Source organism: Pipra filicauda, unplaced genomic scaffold (assembly GCF_003945595.2).
Source record: "Pipra filicauda isolate LSUMZ 115617 unplaced genomic scaffold, ASM394559v2 scaffold45_size4122338_pilon, whole genome shotgun sequence".
Taxonomy (NCBI): domain Eukaryota; kingdom Metazoa; phylum Chordata; class Aves; order Passeriformes; family Pipridae; genus Pipra; species Pipra filicauda.
The window spans coordinates 2,413,914-2,441,089 of NW_024104598.1; the positions used below are offsets into that span (position 1 = coordinate 2,413,914).

A 27,176-nucleotide genomic window follows, 5' to 3' on the forward strand; every position below is an offset into this window, starting at 1 on the left:
CTCCCTGTAGCCTGGTGAGCAGCAAAGGAGGGATTAAGTCCCCCACATGCCATCTAAACCCAGTAGCAATTCTGTGGGTTGTTTAGGCCACACTTTGGGAAGCTGGGAAATACAGCTGGATTCATAGAATCATTAAGGTTGGAAAAGACCTCTAGGATTCCTTGGGTACAGAACTGAGTGATGGTCCTGCCATCACAGGTGAAAGTGTTTTAGCCTCTATGTAATAAGGGGTCCACAACTTCAACTTCTTGCTCAGAAAACAAGAGAAAAATCATCTGTACCTGTCTCTCCCTCATAACAGTTCCTGGAGGAATGCTTGGTTCCAGCTGGGGCCAGACGTTCTGGGCTGTGAATGCCAAATGAATGCCAAGAAAGCCACCAAAATCCCTTCTGGTGTAAGGCAAAGTGATGTTCTCTCAGTGTTTCCCTCTCCATCAGTTTGCAATTAAGGTACTGCCTGGTGTACTGTGCTACTCTGAGGCGTTCCCTACACAAATGAAAATAACTACTATAAAAAAGGATGTGCACTTTAACCTCTATGTACAAAGGCTTAATAATTACTGTGATAAAAGCAATCACTAGGATAAGATATCATGGCACTACTGAGAAGGTGCTTTTAAAATTATGCTGAGAACTGTTGGCAGATAATTTGTAAAAAAAAAAAAATCTCAAACAACCAACCCATTAAACCCAGCACCGTTGTCTTCATGTTTAGTATTTGTAAACTAATGAGTTGCATGTGCAGGTGGAGGAGATTTACAGTCATCCGACAGAAACATGTAATTAGGAAGGTGATGTAAAAATGTGGTCGGATGTTAACAGGCAGGGTAATAACGCAGTGAACTTTTCCACAGGTTTATTATTGTGATCTGGGGATGGAAGCAAAGAGCAGTATGATTACTGGGTTGTGTTTTGTTATCTAGCAGTTATTTCATTATATTTGGTGATATGTGCGCGTGTGTGTAAATGCACGGAGGGCAAGGAAGATCTAGGGATAGTTCTTGCAATTATAACATAATTGTGGAAGGATTTTGAGGTGTTTGCTGTGTACCAAAGCTGAATAGCATGTCAGGAATTATTTATAGGTTAAACATTGTGTGATGGCACACCATGTAACATTGTGTATTTGTTGGAACAATTAGTACATTTTGTGTTACATTAAACGTTGTGTTTGGGAGGAGCTGACTCTAGTTTGGGACTTGGCTACTTGGATTATACTATAGAGATTTGTGTTTTTCATTGAAACCTGTGACTGTTAAAGCTGTGGTGTTCTTGTCTCTATTCTCAATGAGGTAGTGAAGTTCCAAACACGTTTTTTTTGGGAAACGAGTATATCTTTGTGTGAAGTACAGTCTTATAACTGGAAATCCCAAGTGATTCTCTTCTTTACCCAGCTCCCAAGGGTAAATATGAAATTTAAGGCCTTTGGCAAAGTAGCAGAACCCCAGCAAGCCATGTGGGCAGGGCTTGTGATGCACATGGTTGGCCTTTCATTTTCTGCACTAGCCCTAAATTAGAGAGGGTCCTGTGGTTTGTTATTCAAAGTTTTCCTAACTGTTGGGTAGGAAATCAGAAAGCCTATGTTTCTGCAATTTATAGTATGCTAGAATATACCATACTAACAAGTAATAGCTAGCAGATGTGGGTTTGAGGCCACTGGTGGTTGGATGCCTTTACCTACTTCAGTTCTGTTAATTGACTGGTGCTCACATAAAAAACTCCAAGTGATGGAAACCCTGGTCCATTGCCTTGCTCATTTTCTTGACTGATAGGAACTGTTCCTCTCTGGGATCAGTTTAGGAATTCCAGAGTTACTCCATTGTCTTTAAAGTAATTTGGACAAAACCAGTAATTCTTCCAATTCTTGCATTTGTTTATAAAAGGTCTTCCTATGCTGGTGTATTTTTATGTTGTTTATTATGAGAAAATGAGATACATGGTGGATATACTAGCAAAATTCTCAATGATGCATTTCATTAGAAGCATAATAAAGAGTATTGAATGAGGTAGAGCATAAGGACCAGAAGGGACAAAAATTTGGAGATTAAATTGGCCATCTGAAGCTAAATGTCTGGATAACATGAAGCTGAGGAATACTGTCTGGTGTTTTACCACCCTGCTCTGCTGAGGTTTGTTTGTCATCCTAGTCCCCCTTACTTGCATGCATATAAATGCTGCAGAGTTTAAAAATACCTGGCTTTATCCAGCTATCTCTAGTCTGGGCTTTCTTTTATTAACTGCATTTGAACCTGTTAATCAGTTTACATGTGTCATTCTGCAGAATGACCTTAAAGATCTAGGTGCTTTAAGTCTTTTCTATGCTGGTGCATAAAATATGGTAATGGTTGTTGCCTTAGCTGCAGTAAATGCCATTCAGGATCTGTGTTACAACACTGTGCTTGTGCTTTTTTTGCTAAAACCAGCTTTACTCAACTTTTTTTTTTTTCTTTTCCCCTTTTTTGTTATCCTGGTGCCTTTCAATCAGAAGGGGAGGTGGTTTTTTGTGGTCCTTTAAAAGAGAGGCAGCCGAGGGTAAACGTGGAGTTCTGATTTAAAATACCCAATTACTATACTAGAGACTAGGACTAAGACTTCTTGTCTGTTCCAAGTGCTAAGTGAGATTTTCTTATTGATAGGAACAGATTTCCCCTATATAAAAGACTTCTTTTTCTTCTGATGCATTGATAAATGCCTGTTTTCTGGAAAGTGCTTGTTTAATAATAAAGCACGTGCAGAAAATTTATATGTCCATGATGCAGCCTATGCTTGAATGCAATCTTCTTTTTTTTTAAGGGACTAATAAAATTCTTTTAAAATGTTTGCAGTAAACTTTCTTGGATTCACTGAGAATGTTTTCATTGTCAAGAAATAGTTTTGAATTTTTAGTAGCATTTCTGCATGTGCATAAACCACCACTTCAGACATCATTTTGACATTGAACTTTTGGCTCAGTAGTGAAGTTATTACTCTTTGGGCAATGCCATGTGAAGTAAAACCCTATTTTCCTTGCTCAGGAGCCAGCAAGGTGGGTCTCCAGTTCCCCATGGCAACTCAGCCATCCAGCTCTGGGAGGATATGATCACTATGCAACATAAGTTTAGTTAATAAGTCATTTTGAAGGTGTTTTTTGTAGATATGGAAGCACTTGGCAGTACTGATTATGGTGCTTGCTTGGAATGAGTGACCTTTTTCTGGAGAAGTCTTTGTTCAGTGCATGTTTTTATTAGTGATGCAATGCTGAATCAGACCCTTATCAAGGATGGAAATGAGATGGAGTAGATCCCACTGCAGTGGTAATCCCATGGTGATTGTTTGGGAGCAAAGGACACCGTACTATAAATAGCACATTGACTTAGTGATAAATAAGCATGTTTTAAATTGATTTTTCCTTTCTGTCAGTGAGGCCAGGTGATTGAATAGTGGCAGGGGTTTATTCAGATGGTGACTTCAAGACATCTAGGAATAAAATTATTTTTCATTGCTTGTTAAGGATGAGTATTGGGAATTTTCTTCATAGTACGGAGTAGCTACCTCATAACAGCTGCAATGTAAGTTTCAGGATTTGTTAGGGTTTTGGTTGGTTTATCTGTTTGTTTTTCATTTTACCTGGGCCGTCAACATTTTGCTCTAGGGGTATGTTTGCTTATAAACTAATATGTCACAGGTGTCAGATGTGCAGAACAGTGTCAAAGCTCTGAAAGCTCTTTTGACCTCCTTGGTTTTGTTGGCTGAAAAGGATGCTGTTATTGTGGCTAAGAAAAATAGTGGAAATAAATGAAAGCAGTATTTTGGAAACAATACTGAAAGTAGGAGCAGGACACCAGTAATACTGTCTTATTGCTGCTGAACAGTGCAGTTTAGGAATGCCTGCCTGAGAATCCTGTCTCTGACTTTGCCTTTAGAATAGCTCTATCAGAGGTCTTATGTGTGCAAATGCAGATGATTTCCTAGTTTTAGTAGCAAAAGGAAAATTTTGATCCTCAAAAATATCTATTCAGCTGCCACTTGGTTTTAGACGCATCTAATCTGTAAACATCTTTACTGGTAGGAGCACATCTGTCGAGAGCTCTGCTTGGTGCAGATGAATCAGGGTGATAGAAATTGGAGGAAAGGAAAACTTAAGTCTTCCCTTGCTCTTTTTTCCTGAGGCACAGTCTGAGCTGTGCCATGCTGCAGTATCTACACACCAGCTGCAGTGGGCCCAGCTGTACCTCCAGTGCAGCATCATCAGCCAAGCTTTTTAATTTGCCATCACCCAGCAGACCTTGACTTACTGAGGGATGCTGAAGTAACAAGGATTGTCATCTTCCAGGGAGATTACTGATTAGGTACAGTTAAAGGGGCTACAACATCTGTGACTACGACTGTCCTAGTAATTAAAAAGCCAAGAACTTTTTCATTGGCTTTCAAGGACAAGTAGCACAGTCCAGCCACACCTGTATTGCTAAAATCTCTTCTTCCCATAGCAGGGTGGACTTCTTGCTGTTTTGGAGACCAGAACCTGGCCTGTGGTGTGCTCCAGAGTGTGTTTCTGCTCCCTCTGGGAGAGTCCTAGAAGCTGAAACCACTGCTCAAAAAGTGCACTAAAGGTTGCGTGAGAAGTCCCGTGGTCTGGGGCCTTTTGCTTGCCTAGTTGAGGCACCACTGTTGTGACCAGGACGTGGCCTGTGGCAGGCTGCATTTCTCCTGCAGAATGTGCAGCTCATTTTTTGGTGCCCCTCACCTTGCTGCAGCTATCAGAAAAATAGGGGGCTATGGGAGGCATTGTTTTACAATGGCATTGTTCCTTTTTTGCAACAGCACTGAACACATGCACTTTTGTCTTTTCCTAAATTATCAGTTTTGCCCTGTAGAAAAACAAAGCCAACCTGGCACTTTGAACAAATTTAAACTACTGTAGAATGACTAATCATTTCATTGCACAAAAAGCCATTTTTCATGCTTGTTGCAGAAATCGTGAGATTGCACTGATAAAAGTACCTTTTTTTTGTGGGTAAACTCCTTATGTTTTAAGAGGTGGAATCAGTCTTGATTATATTCTTCAGTCTTCAGTGCTGAACGTTGATTTCTGTTTTGAATTACTGTTGTTCTGCTCGTTCAGGTCTATAATTGAAGTGAAAATGGTCTGTAATTCTTAGGGGTGGCACGGCAGAAGTTTCTAAGTAGGTTTGCCCTGTGGCTGGGTGTAGTTTGGGACAGCATATGTTAATACTGCAGAATTACAGGCCATGTGAAGCTTGCTTATTTCCAGTAACGTGCAAACTCCCAAGGCACACGTCTTTAGGAAGTTGCAAATAGCTGAGTGAAGAACTGTAAGGCTGTGGAAGACAACAGTTACATTGGGAAAGAGGCATTTCTTTCAGCTAGGACATGGACATGCCCGTGAAGGCCAGTGATTTGAACAAATGCTAAAATCATAAATGTCTGAAACAATTTTAGTGAGTTTTGATGATCATAGAGTTGGTCTGGAGTTAACTTTGAACAAAAAAAACTTCAAGTGACTGCAATTCGTACAAAAGCATTTTGTAATTAAGTTTACTAACTGTCTGTGTTTGTTGTTCTCGGCATGCAGACATTTGTAGAATCTGTTTATGTGCATAAAAGCATGTAGTGTTGAGGAACAAGGACATACCCTTAAATATAGTATTTTTACTGGAATGTTATTGTTTTACTCCCATCTTTAGATAAGAACTTGTAATTTTGTGAAGAATTTTAGAGGCATTTTCTTGGCTGGCAGAAACTATTATGTCCTACTGCTGCTGATAGGGAAAGAGCCATCCTTTTTTGTGTTGCTGAATAAGGTGCCTGGACAAAAAGGTGAATGTTGGTGTTCCAAGAGGAGCCTGCTCCATACCTTCTGTCTAGCTCACAATCTCTGGCGTCCAGGGCTTATTCTTTTGTTGGATATAGTGGCTGTTGTAAAGGATAGAGGAGAATTATGAAATGGGTTCATATTAAAAGTGAATTTTACTTGTGGTTCTTACTGAAGTGTTTTTTCCTTTTCAAGATGACATTGCGATTCTCACCAAGTTCAAGCCATCACAGTCAGAAGGTATTGTACTAACCCATGTTACACCTTCCTCCCTTTTGTCTGTGTCCTCTGTTCCTTTTTTTTTCTGCTGGGAGCCTCTTGGAAATCAGACTTCAGTTAATATGAGTCATTGATATCCCCTGTGGGCCAGGCCTTTTGCAGTGTGATTTGCAAGTCAATTGTTGGCTATCTGTGGGCAGCTCTCCTGGTTAAGAACCAACTGGGCATTTCCGTTCCTGGTGCTTGTTGTGGTTCTGGGATGTGGCTCCTTTACACCTTCCTACATGACTTGGATGTGCATTGCTTGTGCTGCTCTTGTTCAGGAATCTGTTCATGTATTTTTCAAGGAGCGACATATTACTTATGTCGTACTTCTCAGTTAATGTATGTTTTGCATTTTCTTTTTGTGCTGCTCTAGGGTTATTCAGGTTTATTCACGTGGGTCTGTACCAGGGTGAATTTATGCTGATACTTTTGGTTTGTGTTTGGCCCTGCCACCTGTGAAAGCTTTGCTCTTTCCTTGCCAAGTTATGGGAAAAGAAGCACTGATAAACAGGAAAGTTGTCCTTGAAGAGAGCTTCTTGTATAAACTGCTTTAATTGGTATTCTGTGATTGGCCAGTTATCCTCCAAGGTCGCTTGAAGGAGAGATTGAGGAGGAGGATGAGGAAGGCTCGCCCCCAGACTCAATTAAGAAAGACCCCCAAAACATTCTGCGCGCGCGTAAGAGGATTTCCGAAGTTCTCCCGCGTGCGCAGAAGAGATGCACTTACATAACTGGGAGGTGGGACTGAGGGCCTCGGGCTGGGCGGTGCTGGCCACACCTGGGGGGTGGTGGCCACTCAATTAATTGTATAAAAAGCTGATAGTGCTTTCTTGGGGCGAGTTAACTTCACACCAAGGACAACGTTGCCTTTTGGTGGGGACACCTGCCAGATTGTGAACTTACCGACTCTCCAAGGATGCAGCTTCTGCTATGGGTAATTACAGGCATGCTAGGTTGGTAGGATAACTTTATGGGCAACAGCTGGGTAACTGGGGGGGGGAGGGTGTCATGCTGGGGGCTTATTTCTCTCCTCCTTCCTCCCTTTTGGGTTTGTTTGGTTGGTTGGCCACCTCTTGGTAATAAATATTGGTTTTTGTTAAGCTTTTAACGGTGTCATGGTTTCAAGTTTCAGTATGTCTCGGACCCCTCTCTTAATACAGGGTCAGAGAGAATTTCCTTGCACAAGTTGCCTAAGTAATCAACCACAGTATTGGGAAAGCATTTAAAAAGTGGAACTCTGAATTATAATTCTTCCTGAGGTCAGACTTTCACAACTACAGAAAGGATAAAATCCAGAAAAAAAACCCCCAAATACAAAGGCTGTTATAGGCCGTAGAATCAGTTCAAGTCCCCCCGGCAGCATCAGCAAATTGAATGTTCCTGCTGCAGGGACGAGGTGCCCAGGCTGCTCGTGGCCTGGGACTGGAGGGTTGTGTGACAAAACGTCACATTTGTTTCTCCTGCATATGTTGGACGTTCTTGCTGTGTTGGGAGGTGAACTGAGTTCAGTGCTGTGCTGCAGAGCTTTTCTGTGTTTGATGTTCTGTCTTACAGCGTAGTCCCTGTAGCATTTGGGATATGCTTGGGTAGAAAGAATGATCCCACATTGTTTACTTTGAGACTAACTTTTTAGAGGTGACTTAACACTTGTCTCCACACACATATCAGCACACAGACACTTTTCTACAAGTGCATAAATAAAACCCAAGTGTTCAGATTGTAGCTATTAGTACAGATTTTGCAGGTGTAGTTTGCCTTAGCAGAATAGCATGCAAACAGCTTTAAATGTCGTGGCATTCAGAAACTTATTCATTATATTTTACATACCATTAGGTACCATTGCCCAGTTTCTCATTATATTGTATGTAAGCTTATAGAGACCATTTTCTGTAAGTGAACTTAGAGAAAGAAAAAAATTGTAAGAAATAAAATACTCCCAAGCTCTACTTAAGTAGCTTATTATTTATTTTCAAAGAACCAGTTTATATCCTGCCTGGATACAATTTTGGCATCAAATATTTGCAGGTTACAAAAAAAGAAAAAAAAGTTGGGTTTCTGGTAGGAATAATCTAATTGTAGTTGTCTTGACAGTGGTCCAGTCTAAGATGGACCAGTTATTCAGTCTGTCCAGTCTAAGCTGTACTCAGCAATACTTCCTTGATGGAGAGAGGAGTAAGATGAATTCTCATTTTTGAAAGAAAGAGACACCATTATTAGATGCCTGCTCTAGATTTTGATGAGCTGTTTTCAAAGCAGCTTATCCTTTTCCGTTGGTGGTGGAAGTTCTTTAGATGCCTGATTTAGGAGACCGATGTGTCAGTCTAATCACCAGAGAGATGGTTGTTTACCAAAACTTCTTGGAACAGGAGCCTATAGCTGATGGCTCAGAGTTGTTCCCCAGAGGAAACCAATGACAGAGTAAGTTTAGAAGCAAAAAACCAGCTGATGTCTCAATACAGTTTAGGGTTCTGAAGGTACCGAATATGATTTTCCTACCTAACATTAACATTTAAGTAACAGCGTCCTTGGTGAAGTGACTGTATTTGTGGGAAAGTCATGTTGGAGTTTACTGCTGTTAAAATGAAGGTAGTTTCTTTTGGTTTGGGTGGTTGTTCTTGTTTTGGGGTTGTTTTTGTTTTTAAACAACAGGAAGCTTAGTTAGGTTCATATTACTATTCTTGATCTGTTGTCATGTCTCCATTATGTGGGCATCTGTAATCTTGAGGTTATGCATCATTAACCCCTTAGCAAAAAAACACACCCTAATTCAATGTCTAGCAAGCAATCTCGTAGGTAATTGACTTTTCACAGCCAAGGCAGCAAAGCTCTGGGTGTGAGACCCTCTTATACAGCAACCTAGCAGGTATTTGAAACAAGAAGGATACATGATGGCAACAGATTTTTGTTTGTCACAGTTAAAAATATGTGTCTGTGACTGCAGAGTTACACCAAGGTAGGACAGACTGAGTGTATTGTCTTGCAGCGTTTTTTCCCCTTTAAATAACTGTTCTTAGAGATTGACTGAGGATTATTTTCCACCTTTTCCTTGTTCATAGTTCGATGCCTTCAAGGTCCACGTCATTTCCAGAGACAGTAATATTTTAAAATAAGGAATGTATTGATGTGAATCTCTCTTTCAATGTTCCTTAGGGGAAGAATGCAATGGACCCTTAAGTGAAACCATTTCAACTGCAGGATCAGAAATCCCAAGCAGCTCTGAGGTAAGGTACAGTGTGGATGGTGTTAGCTGATGTACTGCTGGTAGGAAGAAAGAAGAGTGGTTGCTGTGAATTGCACAATTAGTTTTAAAACTAATATTTCTTTTGGATTGTCTTCTACCTCCTTTTCATCCATGTAAACATTTCCTTCCTGTGTTGTTTTGAAAGAGCAAAACTGTGGATGTAACACTGATACTCACTGAGTCTTATAAGAGACTTAACAATGTCAGTGCTACAAAACAGTAGAGGTAGAAAACAGTATGAACTTAATGGTGTTTCCAGTATTAGTCTTGAAATTAGAATCACACAATCATTAAGTGTTTGGACAATTGGAAAAACATAATGTTTCTGCACAAAGCAAATGCTTTGTTTTAAGCTGGGTATTCCATTGCTGGCCTGCTGGGGAGATGGAGGCATGTGAGTGTTCTGCTGCTCTAGGAGTGTTGTGACAGCGCTGCAAGACGCACGAGAAAGCAAATGACGGTTTGAGTTACTAAAATACCTCTTCCTTGCAACACGTGCAATATGAAAAGCATCATCAGCTATTCGTCTCTTCACAGCCCTTCATTGCTTAATATGTGCAGTACACAATGTCGTGTGGTAGCAGTGTGTGGTTAGTATTCAGTTAAGAAACAAAAAGAATATTGAAAATGCACGTTCTTGAAATCGGTATTTTATTTTCATTCCTATAGTCTGATTTCTTTATTGTTGGTATAGGCTTAGAGGAAGATAGGAAGAGTTTCAGATAGGAAAAGAGGCAACTGTTCTGTCGAAGTAGAGTCTTACACTGGCAATGAGCACTCATCAGAAGTAATGTCTGTTGAGTGTTGAAAAACTGCAACTGTTCTGCTGAACTTCTTAAAAGTAAAACATGTCCTCACCTACCTCTGAGGGTCAATTCTGGAGATGATCACATGAAGAGAGAACTCAGAAGAGCTTCCTAAATTACACAGTTCTTTATCTTCCTAGAGCATGCAACCATATCATCCAAATGTTTATGTAAATGTACCAGTTCCATCTTAAAACTTGTTCGTATGTTCACCCTGCCACTTTCTGAATCTGTTGTAGGAGTTGTAATCATCTTTTTCACCAGGAAAATTTTCATTGAACAGCTATATCAAATAGTTCAATGATCTCCAATTATAGTGTATGACTCATCATACCATGATAAGCTGATTCTGAGTTACTTGTGAGTCTCTGAGTGGATGGAGATGACCTATTTCACCAAAGCTTGAAAGAATTCACTTCATGCCTTAGGATGTATGAAAAGACAGGGAACATGGGAGAAGGGGTGCAATGCATATGTCATATATGTAGAGACATGGGATTTGAACCTTTTTTGAAGGGTGAAAGATTCATTATGGGATGAGAAAGGACACTCTGATCTTCAGCACACTCTTGTCTGGGAAAAATATATCTGATTATCCTCTCAAAAATCTCTCCTTGATAACTTTATGCAGCCTTGTCGCTTGTTTCTTCTTGTGTTTCCTTACATAAGTATTTTTCCTCTTAATTTGTTCTTAAATATCTCAAAATATTTTCATATTAGCAATATCAGTCTGAGTTGACTTGATAACTTGGGTTTTTTGTTTTGTTGTTTTCCTTGCTCCCTCTGAGAGGACTTGTTGGCTTTAGATAGTTTGTTTCTGCAGATCAGCTTGTCATCTGATATTTGCTTACATTAAAATTACTACTTTTCTGTGCTTTGCCTTATCCTACACCGTGTCCCCTAATACATTGTCATTTATCTGATTTTTGCTTTCTGTGCATTAGCCAGACATAAAGCTAGAGAGTTCCTCTTAATCTTCGTGCCCGGTTTCACACTCTTATCACTCATGACAGGCTTAGTTAATAATGTCCTAGATATTCAGGTTAGGTCTATACTTAGCTTTTCTATGAATTCATTCCAGTAGTAAGATAGCCCCTAATATTTATGGGATTTTTTTCATAAAATGTTAATCTTTTGTCTTCATGTGTTGTCACAACTTCAGGTGTCTTCTGTATAAACTGGAAGAATTTCTTTTCCCTCAGTTCTTTGCTAGGCTGCCTTTGACATCCTTGATGCATTCCTGTAGGAACTGAGCAGGGTCTTCTATCCCAGCATGAAAGACAAGCTGTGGTTTCTCCTCTTTTCACCAAGCCCTTCTGAGCTGGGGTCAATATGCTTTGTTCTTGTTTTGACAAGTAGCACATTTCTCTATTTAATGATTTTACTCCTGTGGTAGGTCGGTAATTTTCTTGTCACTTAACAATGTTTCTGCAGTTGAAAAATATGAACGTTTGGAAGTCTTAAACCGATTTAAGTCAAGTAATTTTGAAACAGGAATGGAATTAAATAAAACATTGGAAAGAGTTAAATGAACTTACGCGCAGGTCACAACTTCGTTAGGCTCGGGCTGTCTTTTGGAAGAGAAAAAACATAACGTACAGTAGCAATATGTTTCTGCTCAGCAGAAATTCTGTGCAGAGGAATTCTGTTCAGAGAAAAGCTGAGGCCTTACCATTGATTAGAGGAGGGAAAAAATAAATCTAGATTTAATATGGAGAGCAGGAAACATTACCTGTCCATAATTCAGTGATTGTTTCTTTCTTTCTTTCTTTTGTAATCTGTAAAGGAATATGTGATTTGGACATAAGGAGTGATGCAAGTAAAACAAAGACAAAGGTGAAAAACAGTCTGTAGTGAAGCCTGCCAACATATATACAAAAGTTGGATGAAGTCCAGGACTCAAAGAACATTTGAGTCTCCAATCTGTGGTGCGTTTGGTCCTTTGTGATTTTGCCTATTTCACCCTGGGTTTTTCCTTTTTTTTTTCTTTTTTTTTTTTAATCTTCTTCTTCAGCCTCCGTATTTTTCTTATTATTTAATCTCCCACAAGGACAAAATAAAAATAAGATCACTTGGAGTTCTGCAGCTTTTCATATTCCAACCCTTATAGAGTAAATCATCTCTAGATGTCACGCAGGGAAGTGAGGAGACGTTATCAGCAAACAGGAGGTGGGAGAAGGGGAAAAAAAAAGATACAATGGGGATATTTTCAAATAAATGCTGCAATGGGAACTGCTTCCAATTATGTCCTTGTTAAATCACTAATACACAGGCAGCTGCTTCTGTTAGGGATGGGCAACTGCCCTGAGTGAATCTCTACACAGAATCTACCTGAATCAGTCTTCATGGAGTTCCTGTTCCAAGAAATACATAAATGCCTCTGAAAGTCCTTTCGAGCAAATTGGAAAATGAATGCAATGAAACCTGAGAATTCGTTTTTCCTCTGTGCTTTACGCAGAGAGAGCGCTAGAAAAGTATGTGGTGGTGAGTCTGTTCAGGGGTTGTAATTAGTTGTTCAAGTTACAGTAAATGAGGATGAAAGCCACTGACAAAATAGAGTTCCCGTACTTAGGAGGAAAGAAGGTTACTCAATTAATTCAAGATTGGAAGAAAGGTTAAAAATTTGAATTTGTATGAAATTTCCTAATACTAAAAGTTCAGACCATTCAGAAGGGATAAATGTAAAATTAGTACAGATTTTGTCCAAAATTGAATCCCTGGTTTTTAGTATATCAACATCTGTAAGATGTGTATACAGAGGACTATTTGTCCTCTGCTGTTCCAATTAAGAAGTACAAAGTATTTTAAAATGTTTACTTGCTATGCATGTGCACCCCTTGGTATGCAGGTGACTGCACTACTCTGAGGAAGGCTGCAGGATTGTGCCTTAATCTAGCTCTGAGGAGTTAAGAATTACTTTTGCATGGTTATACAGGAAATTTTCACTTTTCTGTTAGTTTCACACCAGTGAAATGCTCACTAACTCATTGTTAATCGGGATTGTCCATAATGTAACTTGATCATGAGAAAATCTGAGAACAAGCTGTCTTTATTTAAACCAGGTAAGCAGAAGTAAATTGACAGAACTCCATCAAATTTAATAAAGCAATGCATTTTACCAAAATTAGGGGTATGACACATAGATGATTATTTTTTTCAGAGCTGCAGTTGTTCCAAATTAATTGCTTGGGTTTTTTTTTTCTGAAGAAACACCATCATAATACACATTACTTTTCATGCTTGTTAATTTTTCAATTCAGACAAGGTGGATTTTCAAGTAGAGAGAAACATATACCATTATCAATATTGTGAAGGCAGATCAAATTGGATTCAAAATCTAGATGGAAGCACAAAAATACTTCTTCCAAGTCTAACAAAAACACAATCTGAGGGCTATTTTGGGGAGAGCCAGAGTGCATTAAAGGCTTATGAGAGTGGATTCCAGAGTAAGAAGGACCAACCCACCACTGCTGCCACCACTGCCAACCTTCTTGGTTTTCCTCTCAACAGAGTTGGACTGTTGGAGTTGGATCCTGTTTTGGGGGTCATGTGTTACCAAGATTGGACCCCCTTTGTGCTGTACATAGATTTTGGCATACAATGAAAAAGTGGTGCGTTTCTACAAGAGTACTTAAAATTGCAGGAGAGGGTTTGAATACCACTTTTACAACGGTTAACTCCAATGACCCGAGCTAATTAATTGCTAATTAAGGACAGTTGTCCTGAGAGTAGGGTAGGTTCCCTAGATTAACAGGAAAGCATTTCACAGAATGCAGAGGAATGTACAAAGGCCTCTGCCAGCTGTGCATCTTCACCTCACAGCTGAGTGTTTCACTAAATGTATTAAAATTCTATCTCTGTGGGCAGTGAGCACCAGTGGATGGCTAAAACCTGGACTTACATCCAGCCGTGGAGGAATGTGTGGGATGGAGAGGCTGGATGAAAGTAGATGGAAGAATCCCAGCATGGATGGGGAGGGCTGTGTGCAGTGGAGAGATCAGGAGCTGTGGGGCAGCATTGAAAGCAAGGCTGTGCTTTCATGGAGGTTCAGTTTGTACAGTACTTTACGTGGCAGGTACTTGCAGTGTATAACTGGAGAAAAACTCTCTGCTTAATTGTCTCAACCCTTCGTTCTCTACTAATAGAGCAGGTTTTTCCTGTAGCATCAGTGACATGAGGATTAGAGTTCTAAACCCAGCTCAGACCATCTCACAGGAAGAGCATAGTGCAGCTATTTATATTTGCACTGGTTCTCATGTGGATTCCTTGCCAAAATCCAGATCGATCTTTCTGTGTTTGTTTGACTGCGTTCTGAAAGGGACATTTTTGTCTTACTTAGATAAGCAAATACCCAGAGATAACATCATAAAAAGAATGAAAAGATGTGTTTATGTGTCAATAGGACAAAACCAGCACATTTGTTTCACAAAATTGCAGGAATGAAATTCAGTGGTTTCTCTTAAGAAAAATGGTAATAAAAGTGAAAAATATTGTTTTCTAATTTAAAAAATAATAAACAGTGCTTTATGAAAATTGGTTTTAGGGTAATAAACCTTTTGAAATATTACAATTCTAAAGCAATAAATGATGGTCCAATAACGAAATGCTGTTAGTATTCTGCTTCTATTGAAAGTTAATTGAATTCCATAGAGAACTGTTATATTTTCATAATGCCCTCACACTGTTCATTGCACCATTTAAACCTGTCTGTGGTTTGTGTACAGAAGCAAAACAAAAGAAAAGTGTGATGTTATTGACTGTCAGAATTAGATATTGCGGAACAGCTGAGGTATTGCAAACCATTATTTGTTCCAATGGCAAAGTCTGATCTCAAAATCCATCGCTGCTGCAATCCCACAGTGGGGCCAGGACCCCAGATGGCTCATGGTTATGTTTGTAGGATGGCTGTGCTCTGCAGAGCTCTCTGTTCTTGGTGTTCCTGTCACCTCTGTGGTGACTGGCCTGAGGATGTTGCAGCAGGTCTTGTACAATTAAAATCAGGGTAGGGCCTCACTGGCTGTGGATCAGAACTGGAAGCTGGAATGCCCTCACTAGTCTCATTAAGAATAACAACTGCAACTACTGGTACCAATTTACCTTGTCTACACTGGGAGATTGAGGGTTTGTTTCCTTGCATTTGTTTTTGTTCAGTGCACGTTGTATAATTTCGGTTGGTATTTCAAGAAATAGCCATTTAAGGGGCATCACATTGTTCCGGATGGGAGCACAGCTGTCTATGCTATGTACACTTCCTCTCTTTGGTATCAAAATAAATTAGAGTACTGTTAAAAGTTATCCTTCATCTGCTTGTAAACGGCAATCCCTGCAAACTTGTTTAGACTTTTTTTTTTCTAAGGGAAATGCTGAGGAATACTGTATAGCTCTTACCAAAAATGGTAATTATTAATACTTAAAATTAATAGGGGCCATGTAAAAGTTGGTGGCATAGGCTAGAGACCAAACTCGCCTGAGGAAGTGGAGATTGCTTTAAACTTTGACTATCTAGACTGAAAATCCATCTACTGCTCAGAAGAGCTTTTATCAATTTAAGCCAGAAACTTCGCTGTTTCTTCTGAATTAGCCTTTTATTTTCAAAGCATCCTTTGCATCATCGCTAACAACATTATGTTTTTCCCGTGATGCCACTGGCAGGGCCTAAGCAGCACTGAGACTACTTTACTCATCCCTGAACATCATGTGGTAAGCAGTAAGCAATATTCATGCTTCCTTGCATGAATTTGTGTGGCGTCTTCTATTACAGTATGCCAAAACATCCCTCACCAGAAAATTTTCCAGTTTCAAGGATGCCATCCTTCCAAAAAAGAATATTTTCTAGCTTATAAATTATGAATGTGGTGTTTGCATTTATTCCTGGCGATGATTTTAAAAAAAATTCAAGCAAATCAAAAAGATAATAGACAAAATTGGAAAGTTAAGATTGGTGGAGAAAACTGGAAAGTTTGCTTTTTTTATCATTGTTTTGGTTTGATGGGCTATAGGGTACATTCTGACTCTGGTGTTATTAACAAATGTGGGATCCCTTGTTACCATGATAGCCGAGGGCTGTGTGAGTCAGCATGATACTTTAAAAAGTTTTAAAGAGCAAGAAACAAACACTGATGTAATTTGAAACGTGTTGCCTCTTTTTTTTTTCATTGTAGCAAATAATAAGGAAAGGCTCAAAGTAGCCACTTACTGAAATTCACAGAAAAGATAACTGTATAAATTCTCAAATATATCAGAAAACTTAAAATAATAATGTTTTATGGAGAAAAAGTACAAAAATTCACTTAAGATAACTGAAGAAGTACATGCTGAGGTGTGTTAAAACTGTCTGCTCGCTTACATTGGGCTCTGGTGTCTTCCATTAACACCTATGCTCTCTTAGCATACTTTTTATTTTTCTTTGTTCTGTTCTTGTTTATCCAGAGAGGCTTTTTATGTGCGTTTAAATTTCAGTGCAAATATCTTGGTGTCTTAAACGGCTTTGAAGTGCATGTTCTCAAGCTTTCAGATTTTAATGTGGTTCAGAAATGAAACACAAGCGAGAGTGAAAAAAGCAACTTGCAAGAAATACCTGGGATTTTGTGTTTCTTTGGATGGGAAAGATTATGTTTTTTTATGCAACCTTGTAACCTGCATGAAGTCTAACTGGAAACTGGGATGTGTGGTGTTAAGAGTGTTGTTAATACACTTCTTTAAAATGAGTAACTCTTCAGTTGCACGGATTCCTCCAAGGAAGAATAATGAAGAGAACTTCATGGAAAGGGGCTCTCTGGTAAAATGGGAACTGAGTTTATGGTGCATAAACCAGAAATTTGCCTTTTTGAGTTTCATGAGAGTGCCTGTATATTTGCATATGTTCTGGAAATGCATTCACAGGAACCTTTTGCTTTTGGAAATACGTTTATATTATATATATATGTGTGTTTATAAAATTATGTCTAAACTTATTTATAGGTATATATAAATATATATATATATTTATAAAGTTGTATTTAGCATAGCAGCACTTAGATCCGCATGTTTTTCCTGTAACTGTGTGTTTAATTCAGTGAACAGGAGGAGTATATAAATATTCCTTGCAAACTGGGGATCTGAGTGAAGGTGTTAACTTTGTTTTTAAGCCATTGAATGTTTCCTACCCCTTCAGTTAGGGAAGCTTCTCTTGTATTTTGGTTCAGCTTTTAAACACTTATGGTTTTGTCCATTTCTGTATTCTGGAAGTTTTTCTGCAGTGGAAATTTATAAATTACCTGATTACTTTTTAATGCAGTTCTTTTGATTTTTTTACCCTGTCCATTTTAGATCTAACATGCCTGTGTGATTATCAAAGGTATGCAGTCAATAAAATAAATATTTGGTTTGTAGACTATCTTGTAAGCAAGCAAATGTTACAAAGCAATTTCATTTTGTAATTTCAGGCAGGTTTTTTGCCTGGAAATATAGGACTGTGACAGTATAACTCTTTGATGTGCTGATGGGGATCATACAAACAACCATTCCATGTTATTAATGTAACCTCATAGCCAGAGGTGCTTCCCTGTGCTGTAACTCTAATGAAGCTAATGGGTTCCTCCACCCCAGATTAGTGTTGGTTACTGCTTTGTTACTGAAAGTGCTGCTCTAAACTACCTTCTCACAAAAAAGGTGCAAGATGCAAAAAGCAGAAGGGGAACAGAGCTGAGGTCTGAACGTGCAGTCCCATGTCCGTGGGGTTGGACTCTTGGGAAGCCTTGAAGTCCAGGGCATTGAATTTGGGATGGGTGTTTCTGAACGTAGGCCCCTAAGGCACTTGCACTCTTCTGACTGAGTAACAATCTGAAAAGTATTGCTTTAAGAGACATTCCCCTGTCTTTGAAGCATGGGCATGGAGAGGCCTGGGATATTTAGCAGCAGGGTGTATTTGGAGGAAGCTCCATGCCTATAAGGAGTGAGCTGTGCTAAGTGACCTGTAAGGACCTAAAATTCCTGTTAGGTGCATGACCAGAAACAGAAATCCCTCAGAGTCCTGTAAAAACATGAGATTAAATCGTTCAGGTATAACCTGCAAAACATATTTGCTTTTTGGGTACTGTGATTCCCTTAAACCACTGAGAGGGAGCTGCCCACACTGCCTGAGGCTGTTGGGCCACGGGGACGTTTACCGCAGTCCCCGTCCCTCAGCTTCAAACCAAAGTCATTTCTCTGAAGCACTTTCTGTGCCAGTGTTAGTGGTTGGTGCCACTTCCAGCAGCTGGGTTTCCCCTCTCCAGCTCACCGTGTCTGACTGTTTGCCTTGGCCCTGCAGAAGCGTCTCTGAGGTCCCTGCAGAGCGAGGCAGCCAAGGGCTCCTCAGCGAGCGTTCAGCAGTGCTGGAGAGTCTGGGTGGTTCTGGGGAGTGTGGGGCCACCAGCCAGCATTTACACACTGTACCCAAACCAGTCTGGGCAGAGAGGGCCACGGGCTCTTACAGCCTTACTTCATCTTGAGCTGTGCTTGTTTCCATACTGACAACTTGGTCTCTCCTGTCTCCTGTCCTGTTTGAGTCAGGGTTTCCTCTGCAGGGCTTTAGATCGTATCCGAGGTGAGGATTGCAAGTGTGGGTACTCGGAATGTTGGTTGGTTGGACATGGTCCAATACCCCAACCTCTGCTGGATGTCTAGACAAAAGTTATCGAATATGGGGTAATTGGAAATGTTAATATAATTCTGTATGAATCCTGTAAGTTTGCACTTCTGTAGCCATGTGAAAAGAAAATTTCTCTCTTCGCGATAGACCATTGCAGCATTCAGTTAGCACATCTGTCTGCAACTTGTGAGGTCACTTAGTTCTTAGAGAGATAATTAGACTATTGAGGCTGGAAAGTTACTACAGGAGGGCAGTATTTGAACAGGTGGTTTTTGTAAATTTGCTTTGCAGCTGATGGATTTATTCAGCTTTTTGAAAGCGTTTATAAATGCTGAATGTTTGCAGTAACACCATTTTATAGACTCCTGCAGTGAACTTGGATTAGAAGTGACCTCTGGGGGTCTCCTTGGCCAGCCTCCTACCCAAGGCAAGGCTGGCTTCAAACTTAGGTCAGGTTGTGCAGTCCTGGCCTAGCTTGATCAGGCTATGTGGTCTTTGGGGATGGAGATTATGCAGTCCCTCTGGGTAACCTTTTGTACCCATTCCCACTCAACCACACCCTCACATCCAGTAGAAATTTCTCTTGTTGCAACTTGTGGCTGTTACTTCTAGAGTCTTCACCGTATGGCTTGAGGCTCCATCTCTTCTGTAATTCCTCACTGGGTATAATTTAATTATTTGAGAGCTTCAGCTCGCTTTCTGTGCTGTGTTGGGAAGTTTTAATTTGGTACTTGTATTGCAGAAGAAACACATTATAAAGCATCTACTGTGATGAGGTGTAGCTTCATTTAATAACTGCAGGTTGTCCAGGATAATTGATTTGAATACAGTTCTGGAAAGAGCTGCTACTAATCTGTAATGTTTAGTGATTCACTGATAGCACCAATGCAAATGACAAACTTTTTATATATATTAAACCTGTAGGTGCACATGTGTGCACAAACCTGCATAAGTATGCAAGACTGATCTTGTTCTCCTCGTGAAATCCAAATGCAGCAAAATGGAAAGGAATAATTTATGTGTTTAATAAGCAGGCCTGTCACTATCCATGATAAATAATCCTATGTACAGAAGGAGAGGGAAGTGATAAGTATTCCCCTTCTCAAAGCAGATCCAGCAATGACTACTGCATCTTCTTAAATTGATAGTCAGGCCTTTAATGACTGAGGGTTCTGACGCAGCTTAAAAAATGAGCGAACGTTGATGGCACTAAAGATAAAGTATTACTTCAGTTGTATTGAATAATCTAATTATAGCTATGCAACCCAGACAATTTGGGATACTCCTTTGGCAGGAGCATTTTTTGAAGTAAATATTATGTATTGATTTATTTCTTCTTTGTGTATATGATTCTGCGGCTTACACAGTGTAAGCCAGTGGTTGGGGTGGCCTTTTTTAGGGCAATTCCCCAGCACTGTAAGTTGTTAGAATGCACTTTGGGGTTCACTTACTGTAAGGCTGAATAATTACATTACTGTTGATTCTATATAGATGTGAGTGTGGTTCTGTGCACTGTGATAACTTGATTAAATCAACATCTAAACTGTTGCAGTTTGCACGTAATCACGATTACATTTACAAAGAAAAACCCAAACCTCTAAGTTCAAAATAGGATAGAAAAATGCTTTTTCTTTTCATCTGTTGGATTCCATGGTTTTTCTGAGCCTCTTAATCATGCAAGATTATGTACTACATTTGAAAGCAAAACTGTTTTCTGAGGTAGCAGATTTCAGTCATACAAAGTAGTCTACTTTAATTGATCTGCTGTAAATATTTCTCAAGAAGAAAAACCACAGAAAACCCTCTCAAAATTGCTGAAGAGGGAAGGCAAAGAAAGGATGGCAGCATTTTCAGGAAATAATTTTTTTTACCTTTTGCAGCACAGTGTCTTGAGCTCCCCAAAGGCTAGGATAGGGAACACAGGAATTCTCTGTAGTGTGTGGATGCTTCAGGTAGGCTGCTATCTGGTTCCAGCAGTTACCAGTGTGTCTAATGGAGGTGCATAAAGTTGTACAACACCGTGGAACAATAGGAATTTTCAATTATTTGTATTTCATTTCAGCCTACTTGAAGATAAACATGTGTCCTGGACTATGTGGATATTATTGCTTGTAATTTTGTCAGCTCTGGAATTACATGGTTGCCATTTGTCTTTTTGTGTCCCAGCTGGTCCAGCCTGTTATGAGTGTAACAGAAACATGTGCTTGTTGTATTACCCTTGCACTACACTCAGACCCACTTTCTTAATGTTCTTTTTTAAATCTGCTTAAGTATCCAAATGATGGCAACTAGCACTGTAGGCGTCATTCTTTTAAAATATGTACTTGCTGTCAGAATGGATTCCAGCACAACTTCGCCTTTAATAGAAAAGACATGATAGTCATATTATTTATGGGTGCTTGTTCTGATAGTTGGAGGCTTTTCCCAGCTTTAAGGGGCACAGATTTCTTACTCACTGTAGTTGGGGTGTATGTGCTCCAAGCAGGTGGTTTGGACCTTGGAGGGAAGCAGTGGGCCTGCTAACTACTTGTTGGTTATTCCAGCAGAGTGGAAGGAGATACAATCTGTTCCTGAAGCGACGTCTCAGGGTAAACCAGTGATGAATGGTATTGCAAGTGGCTTGGATGGCTGCGGTAATAACATGCTTCACTGTGTGATGCCTTTTGTTAACTGTGAAAAAGGTTCACAGTTATAAATAAATATCCTGTGCTTTCTCGGGGAACTTTTTCACATGTATCCTTGCATGGTGTGAGACGGAGACAACAGAGACATAGCCCTCTGAATTATTCTGTTCTGTTCCTACTCTAATAAAATGAAAACCCAATTCAGCCCCATAAAAATACACTTTTGTTGATGGGTGTGGTTTAAAAACATCAGCCTTCCTCAGCAGAGAGGCCAGATTTCCTCTCTGGAATTCCTCAACGTTTAGCTTCTGGAGAGCACTTTGCTGTATGTCTTGTACACAATTTGGTAAAGCTGAATATTGATATGATAACAAATAATATTACCTAATATTGCAAATAATATTGCCTAATAAGAGTTAACTTCCTTCGGAGAGTGGGGTTATAGTCTTTTATTTGCCTAACATTAATTACTGTGGCCTAATCAATGAAAAAGGTAAATGATGTTACTATGACACTCTGACCTGCTGATAAATTAAAATATGACCTTTAATAGATCAATTAGAATACTAATTACCCTGTTGCATTGATACCTTTTATTAGATGTATTTTTTTTTCCCATGAAAGTAAATACTCAGTTTTGAAATGTCATTCCTGTGTTATTTGTGTGCCATTTTTATATGTAGTCATTGCTGGGACATATGTCTCTGTGGTGGTTGATTTAGTGAATCTTGTTATGTAGAGGAAAATGCATGGAATTTACATTTTGCCACCTGCTTCAAGTATTCACAAGTATTGCTACACTAACATGTATTTATTCTTCCTGCACCAGTTATTTACATGTAGTGCTTGTGGACATATGCAGTTAATTTTGAAATTATTTTAACTGGATATAGCCCTGTTAAATCTTGCCCAAGTATATCTTCAACTATGAAGAAACTGAAGAGTTGTGACAATGTGGGGAAACTTCTTTGTCTTCTTTTGTATTTTAGAGAAATAGCAATACTTGTTTTTTTATTCATATGCCTTTATCTTCTACAGATTGATAAAAGACATCAAAGCAAAGATTCTATTTTCTTCAGGGATGGTGTCAGGAGAATCGATTTTGTTCTCTCTTATGTGGATGATTTTAGTAAGGAATTGGAAAAAAAGTTGGTAAGTTTATCTTTTTGAAATCCTCTTAATTTTTATCTCCAATAACCTGAATATCAGTTACTAATTCTTTCAGATCACTACACTCAACTGGAATAGGACTTAGCTAAAAATTTTATAGCTATGTGAAAATCCATTCCATGTACAGAAATTTCTGTGTAATTTACTGTTGTGTGTCAGGACCCAATTTTATTAGATTTTTGGGACTGTGTTTATTGAATTGATCACTCTCCATTGCTTAGGCTGGGCAATATATAATATAGTTGAGCAAAGTAACCCAAATTATTTTACTTCTTCATTGACAGTCTAGCTGAGACTTTGGAGAAATATCTGTAAATAGTTTTGTCTGCAAATACTTTTAAATGCAGGAGGTTTCTTCTAAATAAGCAAAGCATCATTCAAACAAGATTTAACAATAACTATTTTTTTTCCATTCATTGACTGCAGTTAGAGCAGAAATAGATTCTTAGATCCAAGAATCAATGCAATTTTCCTTTAATACCTTTGAGACTCTTTTTGTAATATGTACTCTGAGTGGCACAAACACAGCATGTCCTCTTTGAGCTTTTCCCTATGTTTGACTTACTCTCTACATATATGTATTCATTGTTCTAGAAGAATATTTAAAGTGGCTTTGATAAGAGCCCTCTTATGTAACAGAGCACAAAGTACAAGCTTTTTCTAAAATGCCAGTGACTATCCCTGAACTTCCCAGCATTCAGTTGCCTGACTGACACCTATTTGTTCCATGCTCACACTGACACTTGTGGCCTAACTTGGCTAAACTTGTAAATTCAAGCTATATAAAAAAAATCTATACTATGAGATGCAGTCAAGACAAACAACAAACTTCACATAAAACACAATATTTAAAAAAAAAAAAGAGGGATTTTAAGGGTTTTTTTTCCTCTGTATTTCCTGCCTTCTTTCTGAGTCAGGAGAGGTTACATTTACAAACTGGTCTCTCCAATATATAACTCCAAAGTTTATTCATGATTTAAAAAAATTGAAAAGAGAGAGACACCAAAAAAACTTCATTCTCATGCAATCATATTTTTCTGAAAGATAAGGGTATCTGAAAAAAAATAATTATACCAATGCTTATGACAAAATCATGATCAAAACTAAAGGTCTGTGAAGTAAAGGACAGTTATCATCTATATCTTTTCATATTTCTTTCATAATTAAAAATCCTAACTTCCTTTGAACAAAAACTGCAAGATTGAGCTGTTAAAAAACTGGCTTATTGCTTTCATTCCTTTATGAAGGAAATACTGTTTTCATTAAGGACTTATGCTGCCTGAACTTGCATCCAAGTATGATCCAGTGTAGAGCACAGCCCCTCATCTTACTCGTTACCTTAAAAAACCTGGGAATTTCTGTCATTGTCTCTGTTTGATGCTTTTCCCAGGTGAAGCACCCTCAGTCAGCTCTGCTCAGCTAGCCACGTTCCAGAGATTTTCTTGGGAGACCAGGGTTATTTTATAGCTGTGGTACCATAGGTTTATATACAGACATAAAAAACTTTTTCAAACTCAAACCCTCTGTCAGGCTGTAATCCTAGCTGCATTCCTTCTTCTCCTATAAAGCAAAATGCATTTAAAAAAGGAGGAAGAGGAGACCAATCAGTGTAGAGAGAAAAAAGATATCCATGCAGAATTTGTCAAAGCAGCTCTTGAAATAGACTTCTCCATTAGTCATACTCAAATTATTTAAGATGAGGAAAGAAATTGAGACTATTTAGGTAATGTTTCAAGTGGGAAGGAAACTAAGCCAGATGTTCAGTCCCTTGTTCATATTGTGTGCAGCAGTTTCCTCCTCATTGCTTTATGGATCATTGGAGGGTAGCAGGAATCTTTGCCAGACCAGAGGCCACGAACATGAGTGTCATTATTGACTGAAGGATCCATGTGAGGAGGAGCCCAAGAGTTTGTAGCTAATGCTGTGTTTGCTCTCTGAGGTAAAAATGCACTTGCTAGGAAGAAACATCTCTGTCTTGCAAAAGGCCAAAACATCCCTGTTAAGTTTTGTTAGGTTTAATTCTTGTGTATGTCTGTTAATTGGAAAAGAGTTTGTGGCCCCATGGAGGAAGAGGTTTAGTCAGTGGCCCTGTAGATTAGCTCTGCAGTCACTGGACAAACAGGCATGGAGATATCAATGTTTTTACACAGTTCCTGGCGAATCTGCGTTTGCCCTATATTTGTGTTCAGCATAGACCTTTATGCAATTAGTATGCCTGTAAATTGGTGCAGACTTAGCATACAATTACTGTTGTCTCTGTGGGAGCAAGATTGGTGCACTGCAGCATCTGGAATTCATCTGACATATACTGTACTTGATATTGTACAGTCATCACAGAAATGTGAATTTCTTTTGCTGTGGCACAGTGATACAGCAAAATGGAACAGCTAAGAATAGGAATGTTCATACAAAGAGAATAACAGTTGTGACAAAGGGTTTTGTTTCCTTGTCTCAAGGAAACAGCTTTATTCTGCATTTCTAAGAATGGGATGAATAACTTCTTTGTGTATTTAAACACAGCCCTAATACAGATGTAAGAGATAGTCTGTTCATCTTCTCCCTTAGTTTCCTGCATTAACTTCTTTGATGTTCCTAGACACATTCCAGCTTCAATGCTGTTTTGAACTTGCCTTCTAAATCCAAACCACAAACTCCTCTAAACAAAAATTAGGATTACATTTTTGTGAGACAACACTTTTATATTTTTCCTTAAAATCTCCGGCACATAAGTGGAAATATTTTGCTCACATATGAGATGTATGTGACCATCAAAAAAATAAATAGAATTTATAAAATATCTAATGAATTATTAATAACGAGGACATGATCTTTATCGTCCCTAAGTATATTTCTTCACATGAACTCCAGAGCATTAGGACTCAGGGATTTCTGTGCAAAGTCACTTGCTCCTGTGTTGACTGGAAGCAAAGTGCCCCTGTCCCCAATGGTGCACGGAGATACAGAAAGACATTTTGTCAAATCCTTTTCCAGTTTTCATCATCTTGAACAGAAACTTCTGCTTTCTTGGAGGCACCACATAGCCCAGAGTTAGGGAGCCAGGGCCAGCAAGTATCAGATGCTTGTTGCTGGTGCTGTCAGCCCTGTTAGGCTGCCGGCTGTGAGAAGCTGCATGTCCAGCTCTGCAGGCACGGCTGAAAGCTGGGCTCCATCCAAGCTGGGCACTTCTCCCTGCTGCTTTACAGCAGCTTGGCTGGTACTTGCAGAAGGAATCATAGAATATCCTGAGGATCATCAAGTCCAATGAGTCAGCAGTGCCCTGGCAGCCAGGAGGACCAGCTGTGTCCTGGGGTTTGTCAGACAAAGCATCGCCAGCCAGGCGAGGGAGGGGATTGTCCCGCTCTGCTCTGCACTGGGGTGGCCTCACCTGGAATATTGTGTGCAGTTTTGGGCACCACAATATAAAAAAGACATGAAGCTATTAGAGAGTGTCCAAAGGAGGCCACAAGGGTGAAGGGCCTGGAGGGGAAGACGTATCAGGAGGGGCTGAGGGCACTTGTTCCATTCAGCCTGGAGAAGAGGAGACTGAGGGGAGACCTCATTGCAGTCTACAGCTTGCTCATGAGGGGAAGAGGAGGGGCAGATACTGATCTGATCTCTTCACTCTTGTGACCTGTGATAGGGCTTGAAGAAATGGCATGAAGCTGAGTCGGGGGAGGTTTAGGTTGGGTATTAGGAACTAAAGGTTTTTCACCCCGAGGGTGATTGGGCACTGGAGTTCAGGAGTTCATAGAACCACAGAATCATTAAATATGCTGAGTTGGAAAGGACCTATCAGGATCAAAGTCCAACTTCTGGCCCTGCACAGGACAGCCCAATAATCCCACCATGTGTCTGAGAGCATTGTCCAAATACTGCTTGAACTTGAACTTTTACTTCCTAATACCCAACCTAAACCTCCCCTGAAACAGCTTCATGCCATTCCCTCAAGTCCTGTCGCTGGTCAACAGAGAGACTCACTTTGGAGGGCACATGGAGCACCCTCCCAGCCATGTGGGCAGTCCCTGCAGGCTGCAGGAGGGCCAGTTATCCGTGCTGTTGGCCTCCTGCTCTCATGGCTCTGGGTGGATGAGATGACAAGAGGCCTTTCCTAAACAGGCTCCATCTCATCTGAAACTTTCTTCCGAGGGAGCTGTGTGGGCAGCCTGACCAAGATCAGACTGATCCCATACTGTATTCTCTAGGATACAGCTAAGAGCAGGGTTCTTGTACACCTTGTTAGTAGCATGTAAATGTTTCCCAAGGCCATATTTACTTCCCAGTATCCTACTGACTGCAGTTAGAATAAGCCCAAGAATCCTGATACATAGAAGGCTTTGGTGAGCTTGGTGCTCCCTGCCTAAAGGAAGAGGAAAAGCAAGGAAGAGGAGTTTGATTAAGGAGTATTATGTTGTAAACTTAAAATTACTTTAATCTCCTGATCCTTGACTGTTGTGACAGGCAGTACCACCACAAACAGGTTTATAGGAGTTGTCTCTCTTCCGCTGATCATGCAGTGCTACATCTGCGTTGGGCTTTTTAGTACTGCTGAACTTTGGATCTTGCTTTGTTAATCTTATCAGGATGGTTCCTTACAGCCTACCATGTGTTAGATGATACAGTTACTCTGTGCTTATCCCCCACCATGTGA

At 39.6% G+C, this 27,176-nt stretch overlaps 1 protein-coding gene across 3 annotated transcripts in view; it reads left to right on the forward strand.

Annotated features, from left to right (window-relative positions):
* ANO5 (anoctamin 5) overlaps positions 1–27,176 on the forward strand; it is a 52,756-nt gene that overhangs the window by 3,492 nt on the left and 22,088 nt on the right. Inside the window, exons 2-4 of one of the 3 annotated variants that reach the window (XM_039386011.1) lie at positions 6,008–6,052; positions 9,227–9,297; positions 22,397–22,510. In XM_039386011.1, coding sequence (XP_039241945.1) covers positions 6,008–6,052; positions 9,227–9,297; positions 22,397–22,510 — 230 coding nt within the window. Of the gene's footprint in view, positions 1–6,007; positions 6,053–9,226; positions 9,298–15,775; positions 15,824–22,396; positions 22,511–27,176 lie in introns of all 3 variants that reach the window. The other 2 variants (XM_027732474.2, XM_027732475.2) reach the window with 2 other exon arrangements.